At 38.5% G+C, this 17,954-nt stretch overlaps 1 protein-coding gene across 4 annotated transcripts in view; it reads right to left on the reverse strand.

The window, feature by feature from the left end:
* Nucleotides 1–17,954, reverse strand: part of FAM135B (family with sequence similarity 135 member B) — a 285,977-nt gene that overhangs the window by 108,679 nt on the left and 159,344 nt on the right. For all 4 annotated transcript variants that reach the window (XM_084510349.1, XM_084510350.1, XM_084510351.1 and 1 more), the window contains one exon: nt 10,137–10,216. In XM_084510349.1, the coding sequence (XP_084366475.1) occupies nt 10,137–10,216 (80 nt within the window). The remainder of the gene's footprint in view (nt 1–10,136; nt 10,217–17,954) is intronic.

The raw sequence follows: 17,954 nt of genomic DNA on the forward strand, positions 1-17,954 counted from the left end.
TTACTGACTTATTTCTTCTCACAGTTAATGGATAAATAAAGTAGCTGTACAAAGAAAAGTGGAATAGCTGTATTCAAACCAATACTCTTTGTTCTGCTGGTCACAACAATTCCTACTTCCCTCTATCTGATCTTTTTGCCTTCTTTCATCAATAAGGAGAACATGGGGGAAGTGAAGACTAACTAAAACCACAAGAGTAGGAGACATCCACTCTCTCTGATTACAGCTGCTAAAAAGGCAGTGGGTGCTCCACTTCTTTCTAGCATGAAGTTATTCAGAGAAAGCAGGCCAACCCTTTCTTTCAAGTGGAAAAAAAAAAAAAAAATCCTCTCTTAAAAATTAGCCCTGGACATCTTGCTACAAAGACATGCCACAGTTCAAACACCAGAGCTGTGTTTTGTGCACAAAGCACTTGCTGAGGTTCTGTGGCTTAGGTCAGACTAACTATAAAAATGGTCCTATCTGGACCAAACGAAGCAATGAACAAATTTCTCAGAACATTTGCCTCTCATCATGACACCATTACCTTGCCTGGGACATAAATTTTTCTGCTGATGGAAGATTTATCAGGTCATTTTGAATCACTACCTGAAGGGTACAGCTTTCTAGCTATTTGGATTCCTGTTTATCTTACACACTTAGAAAGTTATTGTCATATATATAATTATATCTTTGAAGTAATACCATCATTTTACAGATAAGATGGAGACAAGGACACACAGGTTGTTCTGTCATGTCCCCTGTTTCAATCCGTAGGCCACAAGATTTTTCAGAGCACTCCCTGACAGTGTTATCAATGCGAAATTAAACTAACCAGAATTCCTTGACCAGAATAGTAAATTAAGCATATACGTCTGAAAGGCCCATGAGTACAATTGAATGCACAGAAAAATTTCTCATTTTTCTAATTTATGATCACATCTAATACATAATGCTAAGCTTTGGGGCTACTAACGACAGAGCAATGTCCTAGAGAACTGTTAATAGCACAGAAGGCTTTGCTGAACCTTGAATTCAGTTCCTGGTTCATCTAAATTCAAGCCTGGCTCTTTCCCAGTATATTTTTTGTCCATCTATGACATTTATGGTGAAAATACAATTATTATTTTAGTCTTGCAAAGTATAAATAAACAAACCACCATTAACACAATTTCATTTTCAATTAATAAATCACTGTGACACTGTAGAAGGAAAATGTGAATTCGTTTTTTAGATCATTGCCTTTGTGCTTAATTGTTTTCACAGGGCAGCCATTTCAGTATTGTCCAGGGACAATTCTTGCTGAACAAACTGGAACCAGTTATACAGACAAGTTAATATTTTTATTTATTTATTAAATTGGTGGTGCCACAATAAGGTCTAATAAAAAGAAAAAGAAAGATAGAAGAAAGATGATCTCATGTTGGAGTCTTATAATTTTCTTTTTTATGATATTTTTTTAGCCTGAGAAATTATATTGAAGTGCTATGCAAAATCCTGCCTCAAAGTATCATTTGTGATTATTTGCTGGGATAGACATGGGCACCATTTGCTCCCTCTGTTGCCTGACTCACCTTTGCTGATTTTTATTATTACTTCTTAATTTGCATATATACATGAAGGCACATAGTGCAATCACAGTCCTTTTGTGCCAAGGCTTGTACAAACACAATGGAAATGTCTCTCTGCAAAAGTTCCTCGACTTCTTTTATAGTAAATGGAGAGACATAGGTGTGATTCAACTCATCTTAAAATAGATATGTTAAATCAGTCCCTCAAATTACTTATTTCTCTTCTCTGACTATAAAGGGAGCCTGGCTGATTAGCTTAGGTGGAGATGCTCACAGAATTGATATCAGCAGTTAGATAAGATGATTCTTACCCTTAGTCACAGGTTCCCAGGGCCGCCTCCATCTCACAGCCATAACTCAGGTTACAGATGATTTATTGCCTGCCCTTAAAATACAACCTAGCACATCATTATGAAATAAGTATTTTGTGAAAGTATAGAAAACTTGGTAAAGTAAGGTTTCTTCAGAGGCTTATTCATAAATCATGCAAGATAGCTTCACGGGAACAACCACTATTATCTGTAAATGTTGAGTATATACATATGTTTCAACTAATGAATATCTACTTCTTACATAAAACCTGTCATCTGTAGATCTAAAGATATTTTACAGAGGTCAACACTACCACTTCTGTTCAGTATATGAGGCAGAGAGGTGAGACAAGGCTTGCCAACTGTAGTGCCACAAACGGGCTCCATCCAGCTGCTCCAGAACACAAGTCTAACACTTCATCCCTCAAGTCCTTACTCTGATAATCCACTGTGTCCTATGATCACTAGGACATCCTGATACTCCCAGGAAGCCATTGCTCCCTGCAGCACATCTATAATGATTTGCTGAGCAGAACAGTGAGACATATTCCACTATCCAAAAATGTTTTTAAGAAAGATTTACAAGTGCTTGTGGTCCCCATGCAAAAATACAATTGCATCTTCCTGAAATTGTTTCAACTAGTTCCATTTAATCCCTGCTAATTCAGATCCTAAAATCTTGAGGCTCAGATGTCTGGTGAAGTCTGAGATTTACCACCTCATTGGGTAGCAAAATCTTCAATCTCGAATTACCTGCTAAATCCGAAGGTAAAACATATGAAGAGAGTGAGGTGACAGGGCTTGTGATCATGGTGGGCCAGCTCATTACTGCAGACACGGCTCCTTCATGTACCCCCTCACTCTCTTCAAGCCCTTTGGACGTATGCAAGATGCTCCCTTAACGGGTGATTCATAGCCTTTAGCAAAGTTGTCTATGTCCTTTTATCTGTAGGTTGAACTAGTGAAAAACAACTCAGTCATAACATCTGCCCATTTCTTAACTAACATAAATCCAGCCCAGTGGCATCTTCTGCAGAAGTTTCTAGTATTTTTGTAGCCCTCTATTCAGTACGTTGTATTCCCTTTGATACATCTTATCTAGAGGGAATATGAGGTTATTACAGCTGTCAGTTTAACATGATAGTGTCCCAAATTCAAAATGAAATCAAGAGATGAAGGACAAACTTTCTGTTCTATTATTTCTCCAGAAAGACAATATACTCTTTACTTAATAGCAATAACTCTGCAATAACTCTGCTTTCAGGTACTTGAAGCTTACAGGAATTTATTACTCCCAGGAACTGTGAAGCCAAACCCATTTGGTTTTTGGCTCTGATGACAGACTTGAAGGGGTTTTGCTGGTAAAACAAGTTTGTTTCCCAAATAGGATTCCAGCTACATTTTATGATTATTTTTTTCCTGTGATTTATATAAATTTTTTATGTGATAGTTTTTAAAAGAAGGTTGTTAAGATTGTCATGATTTGTCACAAGTTATCCATTATTTTTAATATGATTTCTCCTTCTTGGCAATCGGTATACAGGAAATACTGGATCTTACTGCAGATTTTCTGTTGTGATGGGCTATTTAGTTAGCACATTTTGACAACCTAGTTTCAGAAGTACTTTTCTACAGAAACTGTAGTGTTTCAGGTTGGGGAAGAAGAAAAAAAAAAAAAAAAAGGACTGAAGCAATCTAAATAACCAGTAACTTCTGAAAATTTATTTCACTTTACAAACATCTATTTCACTTTACAAGACCTAACCTAAAAACTGCCACCGAGCCTGCCGCTTTCATCTGCATGTACTAAGTTGTGCATCTACTTTTAGAAGGTTTGAGAACTCTACTGCTGAAGCATGAAAATAAATCTTCTTAAGCAGAGGAATATATGCAGACCCTCAGTTTTTACAATTAAGCTAAAATAAGCTAGATTTGAAAGTGCCGAGACAACATTTTTCAGGCAGAAACCTTTCCAATGCATCATCATTTTCCTATTTAAATGTTTGAAGAGACTTCTTATAGTTTTAAAATATTATATTTAGCATATTTATATTTAGAATAAATGCAGATGTTATATTTAGATTAAATCATTTCTAAAGGAGACACCATTATTTTTAAATTGCTTGATCAAAAAGTTCAGAATGTTTTCTCCCTCAATGTGACTTTTGATTAAAGCTGCATATTTCTAAGATGAATCTTTTATTTTAACCTTACCTTTTGACACTTCCAATTAGCCTCATGGAAGGAATTACATAAAACTGCTTCCCTGCCAATACATAGTGAGGATAAAAAGAAAGTACCCTATTAATTCCCTTGTATGAAAGATCCTAATATAAATGCAGTTTCTTATGACTGTATTGCTCTGCAAACCCAGGTTCATTTCTCAGACATGCTGAAATGTGAGATGATAGATTGCACTTAGCATCAATGCAAAGTTTTGTTGTTGCTTTCTCAATGTTTTGTTAAAAAAAAAAAAAAAAACATTTTTTTTTATTGATTTATTGTTGTTTTCAAGCTCATTGCCAGTTCCTTAAGAGCCCTGTTCAGTTAGTTTCAGAAACCTAGGTGAACAAATATTTCTTTGCTGTGTCACCTAACTTTGTAGCTGACACTCCACATATTTATTTGAAATACTAATTCAGGTGAGAAAATTCCCCCAATAAATTATAGGACATCAAAAGGACATTTTTTGCTTTAGTGTGCAGCAGGAGGAAACAGTTGTCTGAATGCAACTATCTACTGAATAAGTGAAAATGACCATTCAGTGTTTAGGGCAGTTGTGGATGTTGAAGGACTTGCACAGTTGAACTGTACATTAGACTGAAAGCAGAAAGGATCATTCTGTGGGGAAATCAGAGACATGTAAGTAAACATGTAAGGACCCGTGAAGGTCCTGCCTCCAGAGCAGTAGGTCTGAAAACCCCCTATGGATCGTTTAACAATAAAACTGAAGGACAGAAAAAATTTAAGACTTAAGACTTAAAATTTAAAACTTAAGCAGCAAAAATGGTGTGGGGTCTCTCTCTGCATCTGAAAAACTGATTTCTGCTCTTACCAGAACTTTAGGTTGCCACTGATGATGAAATTTTGTTGTCTCAGACTCACTGCCCAGGGAGAGAGCCCCCTGGCATGCATTGGTGCTTACAAGCCCTTTCCAGTTCTGGATTTTTCACTGACCATGGCCAGCTTGTGCTCGGTCTGTCTCAACTTCAGGTTGGGATGCTGTTCAGCATTTCCAAGCCCGTGGTCTATCCTGTTGCTTCATTTTCAGTTTCCATCCTTTGAGCTATTATGTAAGGCCTTGTCCAGAAGAGGAATGACACATACACACAGCACTAGCACAACAGTTAAGATATCTTTGGTTTCTTCCTCTCCATCTTTTTAACATGTTCCGATTAACATCTCGTAGAGTATCACTGAATAATAAGAGTTAATAAGAGGTAATAAGAGTTTCTAAAATAAATCATCACAAAGTCACTCCTCACACAACAAGGTAGGTAAAAATTAGTATCTGTCAGATATGCTTTATTTTACATATAAAATACATTTTTATTTTCAGATTACTTTAACAAGCCTTGAAAACAAAAACATGTATTGGCTAAAATATGAATGTCTCCCCCCTTTTCTCATGCTTCAAAAGCAGTAAGCTTCACTTAATGGAGGCAAAAATTACCTTTCAAAAAGTTATTGAAACTAATGACTGCAATTTCATACTATTCCACAAGTCATGGTGCTGTTTCTTCTTGCTCTAATGAGCAACTAACTGCAAATGCTTGTTATGACTGCATTAAGAAGCAGTTTACGAGAAAATATTTTTTCTTTAAAAATCAAGGTAGAATTCCTTCAGTAGAAACTTTTTTTGAGATATACAGATGGTATTAAAAAGATTAGGATCACTAACTGTCTATTAAAAACAGACACAAACAGTTAGTCAAGGAGCATATTAGAATTAAAATTAGCCCTTCAGATTAGGTTTTAGGTCTGAGGTAGTCTCAGAATGAATATTTAATTTATAGGAAAAGGCAAAATTGTCTTGCAGGCATTCAGTGTGAGTGATTAAGAACTGGTCTAGCAAAATGCAAGCATGGGTTGCAGCAATTTTCTTCATTTTCTCATATAGTCTTTTACTTTCCTTTTTGCACATCACAATTTAAATCAGGCTTTTTTTTTTTTTTTTTTTTTGAAACCTAATGTCAGGTATTCCATTTTATGATAAATCGTCAAACTACGCATACATGAAACATCTCTATGACACCAATTAAAAGAGCTAATGTGTAATGGCAAATACTGCATCTCGCCTCCCCTGCATTATGTGAGATAGCTGAAAAAGAAACACATATTCCTTGACTCTCTTTAGCTTTCTACTCAGCAAATAACACAATTTAACTGAGTAAAATTAGGTACAACACTGCTACAATCTAATAAAGATTAGACTAGCAGGTACTATTTTTTCTTAAATACTTTGTATTACTCATCATTAGACTTTCAGAACAAGTTGTCAAAAATATTTCTCTGTTTGGAAAGTTTTGAAAATTTGTAATGTGGTACTTCTGGAGGGGAAAAGCAAAGGAAATCTGCACAAAGCAAAGTCCTAAGTAATTTCTTTAGTTATAAGCCATGCAATTTTATTTTTTTTTTCTCAGTATTCACCAATTTTATTCCCTGGTCTGTAATGTAAACAGGCAAGAAGGTCTCCATGGTTGTGCTGCATGAGAATAAGGCACAGGGAGTCTAAAAACAGCATATAGTAAAACCTGACTGCAGCTTTCACTAATAAAGCATAATTCTCTGTCAAAAAAAAAATAACATTTCAAGGTGGTATGTACATGTATTCTACTGCAAAACACTGCAGAGGAAATTCAAAATTATACTTTTACCAAGATTTAACTACACTGATATCTTCAACAATGTAATTCAACTTTGTATATCTTCCTAGGTGATAATACTCCTAAAATTTACCCCAAATATACCACTTTACTAGTAATCTTCACCTATACAGGTCTGGCCTCCACTGTTCTCCACTCAGGTGGTCCAGGAAATCAAGATACAACAGTTAATTATAACTGCTTCTGACCATTGTCATTTCTCCCATTATTTTCACCTTGTATGCTTACTGGCAAACTTTTATATAAAAATGCTTTAAAAATATGATTTAAAGATAAGCTCCTGCAACCTTTCATCTTGTATCTATAACCCGGAAACCACTGAATGACTGTGTATTCATAACTTTTATGAATCCTTGTCTCCAAATTTATATGATACCCTAAAAACTTATGGAACACACTTAGTGGATCATAAAGCAATTCTGCCAAAGAGCTAATTATACCAATGGGCTAGTATGAGACGGTACATTCCCTTTCCCAGATGCTTTGACTGTTTGTGTTTGAGTCATGCAGATTCAGCCTAATGTATCCTGCCGGTGGACACCACCATACCATACTTTAATAAGCCATGCTTCTGAAAAGAGACGCAATAAATAAAATAAATAAATAAACAAATGCAGTCAGAGAGGCACTTCTACAGTTTGGCTTTAAGATATGTCTGCATTAACTCAGCCCTGCAGAACTGATGCTGAGACTGTTAAGTATGTGACGTTATGAGCTGCACAAGAAAAAGCAGTGAGCATAGTTTGCTCTTCATAAGCCAAAAGCAGGCTGCATCAGTCATGATGTCTATTCAGAGACAGGAAACTAAATCTCATGGGGTCTCAAAACCTGCAGAGATAAACTGAAGACTGTGCACAAACAGCCTTGTTACTACTCTCCTTTTACAGCAGAGGAAGTCACCAGCCACCAGTCTCCTGTTTTTAAGGAAACCACCACGCTAATAATGGTTAGAGGTATTAAGTAATAGTATACATTTTTATGTGTATATATATTTTTATGCACATATATATGTATGCTATATGCATATTTAAGTTCAAACAGCCTGAGTCAAGTCAAGCCTGAGTGCCTTCCCCTCCAACGAACCAATGAATTCTTGAAACTATTCCTTTGAAACTATACTGCTTCTGCAGATGAAAAAAAAAAAAAAAAAAAAGTAGCAGAAAGCAAACTAAACATTGCTAATGCTGTCAGTTCCCACAGTTTTCTTGCAAATCCCACAGAAGTTAATAAAATAATAATTATTTTATATATGATTCTGTATATGCCAAGGGTGATTTACATTGGAACAGGATGAAAAATATTTTTCTTCCTTCCTTGGGCATTTTTCACACTACAGCGTATGCCAAACCAGAACCGGACTTTTTTCTTTCTGTAGAATCAATTTCTTTACTCTGCCTTTGAGTTTGGGAATTTTTATTCAGACTTTTTTTTTTTTCATTTTTGTATATATATTTGTACTTTATACAAATGTAATTTGTAGAATTATTTTTTATTTTAATGTATAATCTTAGTTAACTGAACCAAACTTCCAAACTGAAAAAGAGCAAATATTTAATCTATGAAAGAATGTTAAATTTGAGCATTTCAAATGTAAAAATTAAAAAATCAAAATGTAATATTCAAGTTCAAGAACTCATTAATCTTGCACTCACATTTTTTATTCCTCTCTGCACAGTATTGAGTGAAAAGGACTCCGTTGCTTATTCCCTATAAGCTGTCACTAACCCTGAAAAATTTTCATCCAGAAAGCATTTAGAATAGTAAACCTACTCCTTCCGTTGCTAGCAAGGAAAGCCATGTGTAAAAGAGTGCTTGCAGATAAGGTGGTATGAATTTCCATTGCTTTTCTGACATAAAAACCCAAGAGGAAAAGGGCAGTTTAAATTCTACAAGTACTTAAAGGATCTATGCTGATAATAATAATGGTGCAATGAATTAATTGGTGTGCCTAACTGTGGTGTGTGTCCAGAAATGTCAGAATTATGAAGATACACCTGAAGAACATCTAACTGAGAAAGCGGTACAATAATCCTATGGTATGACATTGCTTTACCAGTGGATATTTTTATACTAACGACAGTACATCCAAGCTGTGGTTTAACCAGGCAGCACAGCACCACACAGCCGTTCACTCAGTCCCCCATCTCCCACTGGGAAGGAGGAGAGAATTGGGACAGAAAAAAAGTAAAAGCTCATGGGTTGAGATAATTGGTCACCTGCTGACCAATGTCCATCCTATTCCTGAGCAGCGTCCCCCCCACTCCAGCCAGCCACTTCACAGTAATATTTCAGCATGACACCACATGGTATGGGACATCCCTTTGGTCCATCTGGGCCAGCTGTCCTGGTCCAGTTCCCCCCCAGCTCCTGCTGCACCCCCAACCCCCTTACTGGCAAGGCAGCACAAGGATCTGGAAAGTCCTCGTCTCTGGGCGAGAACTGCTCTGAAACAACTGAAACATCAGCGTGTTATCAGCATTATTCTCATCCTATATCCAGAACACAGCATCATATCAGTTACTAGTAGGAAAATTAACTCTACAGTAGCCAAAACCAGAACACAAGTTTGTACCGGTTTCCTCCAACGTGAACCTGGCTGTGGATTTGGTATGGTTTCTGCCAACACTCAGTAGTGTTCACTAACTCAGAAGCTCCCACCTCTGTAAGGCCAAGACAGCATCCCACTGTTATATACACTTTTAGAGCAGAAAGTGAAGAAGTGGCTTTATACACATGTTTTTTCCTCAATATGTGATTTTTTTTTTGGCCTTCTTTCAGTCCCACCCCAATTCATCAGGCACATCAAGGTTTGAAAGTCCAGAAAAGAAGTCATATGTCTAAGTAACATTTTGATTGCACAGTGGATCTGTGATTAGATTAGATTAGATATTCAGAATTAAGTCTTTATTCAGCAGGTGGTGAGGCCCTGGCACAGGCTGCCCAGAGAAGCTGTGGATGTCCCATCCCTGGAGGTGCTCAAGGCCAGGCTGGATGGGGCTTTGGGCAACCTGGTCTGGCGGGAGGTGTCCCTGCCCATGACAGGGGGGGTGAAAATGGATGATCTTGAAAGGTCCCTTCCAAAACAAACCATTCTATGACTACTCTTCAGCTGCCTCCTCACTCACCCAAGCATGGCCCAGTCTGAAACCAGCCCCCTTGCACACACCCAGAGCTGAACATGAAAACACACATATTCACTAAAACAAAAGAGCAACTTGTAACATCCCACACAAGAACAGAAACCTGAACAGTCAGAGATCAGTAAGGAAATGCAGGATTGGATCCAAACCCAAGATCAGACTTTGAAATTAATGGCCACACTTCACCTGTTCCCCTCACGCACCCTGGCCCACCTCCAGCCATGTCCCACCCCTCAGGTATCTCCTTACCTGTCTGTCCCGCAATTGTAGCAAACAGCCTGTGAGGAATCCTGGATGGGATTTTCAGCCCAGCTCTTATCTGGTAATACCTGGGGAGACAGAATTAAAAACGTCATGCTGTTACACAGGTGACTGCTTCATCCGTCTAAAAAATCTTTGAGAACATATCCTGGGCATCTAGACACAAACAGAAGGGCCCAGAACAGACTAGCTCAGAAATACTGAGCCCTTTTCTCTGCTTTGTAGTTTTTAACTGAAGTTATAATTTATACTGACGTTATCATCCCCATCCTGTTTTACAGCAGTCTGAATGAACAGAGACCAAATGTGTGACTGATAAGGAAAGGCTGTGAAATGATCTTGGTTTCTTGCAGGAAAAAAAGAGATGGAGAAATACCTATGGAAAAATGCAGGGAGATCAGACCAGGAGTGACAAAAATTTAATGCAAAATAAAGAAATTGGAAACTTCTGTGGAAGGAAAACAGATGTGCTGATCTCATATCCAGAAAAACTGTTCATCCTCTAAATACAAAAATAAAAGCTAAATTAGAATTGTAAAGGTCTACCCAGAACCTGAAGACTTTATGACAGTTGGCAGAATTGTTGGAGAAACAGAAGAAGAGTATAACAGTACGTGGAAATGAACTATTAGAAAATCCAGTCTTCTGAGAACTGCTGAATAAACAACAGCTCATACAGGCCACGCTTAGCAATGTAATCTTTACTCGGGATATAATACCGAATAATCTAGATCTCTCTCTGCTAGGTTGAAAGCTGATGGAAGGGGTTTGATGGGGAGAGAACAACAATAAAAAATGTCTTTGAGAAAATTCACTCACGGTCCCTCACAGCTGAAAGCTCACCTTACCCTAACTACTCCAACTTGCAGATCCTTGCCACTGGGGTATAGTCCTAGCACAACCCCTAGCACTTTTTGGTTTCTGTTTCAGGCAAGAACTTGGAAATAAAACCTCTCTATTATATTTTAGTTTTCAGAAAAGAAAACAAACAAACAAACAAAAAGCTCAGATTCTAAACATACAATATCCAGTTAAAATACCAGCAATCAAACTGCTTGATCCTTCTCTCCCTTACACTGTTCTTGTACAATGATTAAGAGTTTTGACTTATTGTTGCTGATTTCTTCAAGAGCGAGTACCAGAATTATGCCTTAAGACCCTTTGTATTTTCATTACAATTATATGCAATACAAATATTTAACTGACAAAAATACCCTCCTTGGGCTATACACACAGTCTAAACATTTCAACATTACAGCACTGTGGTATTAGTGCATTGCCAAGGCAGGGTAATAGGACACTACTCAGTATGCACATATTAATGATGTTTTGTTCCATGTCCCTTCGACTAGATTTATCCATAAGAATAACATGCAAAACTGCCTGGTAACTCTTTTAGATATTTGCCTCTTAAGACTGTGATAGGTTAGCCTTGGCTAAGAGCCAAATTTCCACCTAGCTGCTCTTTCACCCACCCTCCTCAACAGAACAGCAGGAGAAAATATGAAAAATCTTGTGGGTCAAGATAAAGACAGGTAGGTCATTTACCAGTTACGATCACTGCCAAAACAGACTCGCCTTTGGGAAAATTAGTATAATTTCTTGCTAATTTAAGTAGTTAGAAATACCTCCCCCCCCACTCCATGCCCCTTTTCCCAGGTTCAACATCACTCCTAACTCCTCTCCATCCTCTTGAACAGTTCAGGGAATGGGATGAGGGTTGTGCTCAGCCCACCACAGCCCCTCTAATCTGCTTCTTTGTCCACAGACACTACCCAATGCTTTGTAAGCATCTCAAACAACCCTAAAAATTTTCATCAGGAAAATGGCTTCACTTGGCCCAGACTAGAACTGCTAACTGTAACACAGCGTAAGACATCAAAAATACATGAAGATACCTAAATATTAAATTTACTGTTGTTTTTTCAAAGTGGGCTAGGTGCAATGGCATAAAATAGCTAGCTCTTTATCTTATTTAAACCTCTCCCTGTTCATCCCCTTTATTCTGGCAAAATCATTTGAATGAAGTCATAAATATACCTACTTCCTGTACCCAATGCGTTTAACTGTTCAAAACAAAAACTGCACCAAAAAAATGATAGAAAGCTAAGGCACTCCATGATAAAGGTTAAAATTAGTTTACAGGTCCAAATGTGAAGAGAATCTAGAGACTGGTGAGGTCTGCAATGCTGAGAAATATGACTATCATTTTCCCTTAGATTTTATATGTGTGTATTGGGTTTATATGGCAAAGATTTGGTAGCAGGGCACTGCAGGGGTGGCCTCTGTGAGAAGAGTCCAGAAGCTGACACAAGTCAGATAAATGCCATTTTCCAGTATGAATTCCATACTGGAAAAGAAGGAATTCCATCATGGAATTTGATACACTCATCCTAAAGAAAGGCTTTAGAGAATAGTTCTATACCCAGAATACAGAGGAGACTTGTGAATATCTCTTGTCTTCCAAGCTCTGTGGAACCATGCGTTATGTGTGTACTGCAACGTGTTGCACCATGAGGTAGTGTCACTGTTGGTCCATTAGATTAATGCAAAGGACAATGGAGAATTATGTCCCCAACATCCCACTGATATTCATGGAATTCAACAGATAGGCAGTGAAAGCATCAAGGGATCAAAACAGAAGAATAAATTAAAAATGAAATAAAAATGCTCACATTTTATCAATTCAGTGCTTTAAAACAGAATATTTTCCCTGAAAATTTTTGAGAACAAGTCATTTTTCAATGAAAGTTTTCAGGCAAAATGTTAACAATAGCTCTGAAGGAGATTATAAATACCACATACATAATAAGAGCAAAAAATAGCTTCAACTTAGGTGACCAGAAAAGGGAAAAGACATCCTCATTTGAGTTTCACCAGACCCTTTGTCGTGCAGTTAAAGTAAACATACTACAGGAAACTAAATTAAACCCATTACCTGCATTTCTAATTTTAATCCCCAAATCAATGTTTAAATCACAAGACAGGCAAATGTTGCCCGTTCTTCCCCAGATCTTCCTCTATTTGCAAGTAGGGAGGAATTATCAAATACTGACTTCACAACTAAGCAAAAACATGAAAATTAAGGTTCCTGTTCCCATACTGTGAAGTTGGATGATTACTTCAAAATAGTTTGTGTATTACGGAAGAGGGTTTTCTTGATCAAAATACAGTCCATTGTAAGTATGGCATCCCGTATTTTTTTTTCAGCAGCAAACACGGATAAATAGCTCCACTTCCCTGTGCCACTGCCCTACTCCCTTCTTGACTGTGCTGTAAAAGTATTACTGGGAACAAGACATAAAACAGACCCCCACTAATGAGAGCAAATAATAAAATACTCTCTCTGTCAGTACCTCTACAAATATCCACGCTGTTATATGAGTGAATACCTTGCTCAGTCCTTGCTAACAGGATGGCAGATGGAAAACAGCTTTTAACACTAGCGATTACTACTCCTTCTGTTACACTGGGGTGCTGTATGAACTAGAAATGGGATAGATAAATCATGCTGAAGTAACAGGTACAGCTGATCATGAAGTGTTCCTGTTTTTCCTCAGAATGAACCTAAACATCTATAGCTGGTTCTAACTACCTTCATCAGGAAATGGCTTCAAAGGCTAGTCATTGTCACCAGTCTCTTTCAATCCACCCAAGCAAGAGAAGGATCAATATGGAGATGTGAGCTCTCTTTGGAGTCTTCCTGACCTCTTCTCATCTGGGAGGACTATTTGCTATTTGGACACTGGAGCAGCAGAGCCTTGAGAGTGGTCTGAGCTGAGCATGGAGGCAATTGAACAAACTCTGTTTGTGTTAAAGTAGCTATTATCTGCATTGCAGGGTTGGGAAGAATTCCTGCAGAGACGTACTTCAGCTCAACCCGGCTGAGTAAACATCTCCAAAATGGAGTGAACACAAAAACTACAAGGAATGGGAAATGGATCTAAAGTCAAATTTATACCTAGCACTGGAAAATCAGGCTGAGGTAAGCATTGCAAAAGCCACTAATATAGTTTCAGGATGTTCTCCACCACATATGAGCAAGCAAAGGAAAGGGCTGCCCAATAGTGATACAACACTGACTAACAATATATATTGTTATAAAATATATATATATTCTCCCTCAAAATAACAAAATGTTTTGCTCTCCTGCTTACTTTTCATGAAGAACACAGATAGGAAAGCTAAAGAAGAGTACAAAGCTTTGGAAAAGATCATAACCAAGATGCCAAAATCAAAGAGATCAGCAAGCTTAGTGAGGAAGAAGCTTGAAAATCCTGGCAGAAGTGTCACATGGTCTGGAAAATTGATCATATAGATTTACAACAAACCCAAGTAATCAATAAATATACTGTAGGGCTGGAGATATGCAGAAGAAAGTCATTTTTCAAAGATGTTTAAATGGACACCACTATGGGTTTTTGAGTGGCGTCCTACAAATACACAAGGCTTTACTGTAGATTTTGAAAGAAATAATAATTAAGAAATAAATAAGAAATTGCAATAAAACTAATTTTTTACTACAAATGCAATCACAGAATTATGGAATATCCTGAGTTGGAAGGGACCCACAAGGATTATGTAGTCCAAGTCATGGCTCCAGCAGGCTTGGTGCCATGACCGTTTCCCCTGGGGAGCCTGTTCCAGTGCCCAACCACTCTCAGTGAAGACCCTTTTCCTAGCATCCAGTCTAATAATCTAATCCAATATCCAATCCACAGGCTGTGTCTGGCTCATTAGAGTTGGGTTGGTGGTACCTCTCTTTGAGTAAACAGCTGCTGTTTGCGTGTGTGCATTTTTTGTTGTTGTTACTGTGTTGTTGTTTTTTTGTTGTTTCTTTTTTTTTTTTTTTGGTTGTTTGGTTGTTATATGTTTTTAAACAAGAACAGTGCAAAAAAAGCTTATTTAGACTTTAGTAAAGTAGGGAGACCATGGAAAATTGAAAATTGTCAGATAATGTGGAACAGGTGCTGTGAGGGGAAGATGAGGAAACAGCAAGCTGATTTCAAAAAAAAAAAAAAAAAAAAAAAAAAAAAAAAAAAACTAAAGGAACTTGGCACACAACTCAGCAAAACACAGAGCAATCAGATCCCCTCTCTATCTATAAATACACTGAAAGGAAAAACATCAGGAAGGAAGAAAGAGAGTGAGGTACAAGAAAGTACAACATTGGCACAAGAACAACCACGTATAACTGCCCATGAATAAATGCAATTTAGAAATATGAAGTTGTAGCTGGCAAAGGAGCAAGGCTATGAAACAGCTTCCTAGCAGAGGCAGGGATGAAAAAAAGCCAATTTATTTTTAGGGGAAGATCAGTTAATTTCTGAATAATTTATAGGGTATGGATCCTTCTCATTTGCAGGACCAATGTTATTTACGTAGGCAGCCTGTACCACCAAGTCCCATCTCTCCTATGAGACATTCTGCACGGGTCACCCTGGTAGCAATGAATTTGCCATTGGCACCTTCACTGGTCATTTGTGAACTGCTCGTCTTTAAAGTCATTGCTAATTTGAATGTTAACTTTGTTTTTCTATGCCTGGACACTCATTAATCCTTGACGACCTGTACTGACTCACCTAGGGCACTGACGTTAAAACCTCCCTCAGGAGCCTGACTCCACTAATGGTTGTGTTGGGTTATGCAGCCACCCCTTGCCTCCCCCTTTCAAAGGGCAAAGCTTTCAGCACCTTTCACCCTCCCAGCTCTGTGATGGTCAGACCTGCTCTAAGGAGCACCAACATCACTCTTAGACGTTAACACGTTAACTGCTCACTTAACGCTCAGGCAAGGTGCAGGTTGTTTTTTCTTGTTTTTTTTTGTTTTGGTTTGTTTTGGTTTGTTTGTTTGTTTTTGTGTGTGTGTGTGTTTGTTTGGATGTTTTTTGTTTGTTTGTTTTTAACTGTCTGCTACTTATTACTATTGTACTCAAATGCACAATGGAAATATTCAGATTTATGAGAATCAAACATTTTTGTTTCAGATAGGTCATCATGCCATCTCTAGTAATTTAACCAGAACACAAGGCAGTGCCTAATTCCAACAGATTTACAACAAAACAGAAGAGGAACACATCCATGGAGAAGGCTGATGCCAGCCTTGTTACTGATGCTTGGACTCACCCCTTTGCTTCCTCCGCTCTGATCAATGCTAGACCATCTCAGCTCCCGTCTAGTCCTACAGGCTGCTATGTAATTGCCTTCCCAAGCCATTGCCCAGTAGTGACATTACAGAGACTAGACTAAGAAGATGGGATTGGGGATGACTAGTCTGAGAGAAGCAATTTGTTGGGTAATATTGATGCATCACCCTACCAAGCCAGATCACTCCCACCAGCAGCCCCGGTAGACTAGGCTGCTCCTCCCTATCCATTTCTGCAGCATGGAAAGCAAAAAGATTGGCTCAGTACCACTGCCACAGAAAACAGAAAACCACAAAACTATGTAGCTTCTGCTTGCTATGAATTATATCTGACAAACTCCAAGGCTTAACATTTCATTCCATTTTAGGCCGTGTTTTAATAAACAACCCTTAAGCTAGTACATACTGTAAACAAAACAACTGTAGGCTGAGCTCTGTCACTCAGCCTTGAGATTCTGTTGTTCCTCACACCAGTGTCTCGGAGTTGCCCTCCAGCAGTCCCTGTCAGCAAAACCCTATCAAATTGCTGCTGCAAGGGAGCCAAAGCAGTACACTCTTTAGGAAAACAATGAGGTAAAAACTCCTAAGAACAGCATGAGAAGAGACATCAAATCTCTATCCAAGAAGTTACATCATTGGCTATAAAGGGAGTTTAAACTTTTTTTTTTTTTCTTTTTTTCTTTTTTTTTCTTTTTTTTTTTACTTTTTTTCCCCCCTGCTGGAAAGAATATACATTTGTTCTTTGGCAATATTAACATATTAGCAGACCTTTTTGTCTTGTGTTGATGATTCCCAGAAGAGGAATACAAAGTGTGCTGCCCTCTGAGAGCTACCTACTGCATATTCCAGAAGTTTCTGCTGGTTAAATGAAGCAATTATGATTATCGACAATGATTTCCAGAGAAACACAGCACCTAGGATTTCACCCAACAATTAATGAACCAAGCTACAAAGTATTATTTCCTAGACAGATACTGGAAGATAAAACTCAAGAGGTGGTGGTTGGGAGGGGGAAGAATCGTATTGCTATATAAGATAATGTGCAAAAAAAAACAAACATGAGAAAGCTCAACAATACAACCGCAAAATAGGACAAACTCTTAGATCTCTTTATGCTAAACAGCATCCAGTGTCCATGGTTCACAAACACCTCCAGAGAAGCAGTTCATCAGCAAGTTCCCACGATCAGCATCCAAAGTCGACCACAACCAGCACAGGGCTCAAAGCGGCTCTGCATATTGCTGACTGGAACACAAGCCATTACAGAATACTGCATATAAAACATACATTAATCATCAAAGGTGAACAGGAGCCCGCTAACAAACAATGATACTGAACTGAATGTCTGGGCCTAGGTGCTGGCCAGGGGCTACAGGGCCTCTGTGGTGGCTCCAACAGCCCCATGGCAGGGCCCAGCTGAGCCCAGCACCAAGCTGGCGGCGCCTCGGGGAAACCAGATTTCCAAAAGGGCAGAGCGGGCACAGGCTGAGGAGGAGGCCCAGGGCGAAGGAGAAGCAGCAGAGGGCCCAGGCCCCAGGAGGAGGAGGGCAGGAGGGGCTCCAGGCCCACAGGCAGCAGGGATTCCCCAGCAGCCCTGCAGAGGCCCCGCTGGAGCAGATCTCCACCCTGCACCCCGCAGCAGGGGGACATTTCCTGAGGGAG

This window comes from Aythya ferina (assembly GCF_964211825.1).
Source record: "Aythya ferina genome assembly, chromosome: 2".
Classification (NCBI taxonomy): Eukaryota; Metazoa; Chordata; class Aves; order Anseriformes; family Anatidae; genus Aythya; species Aythya ferina.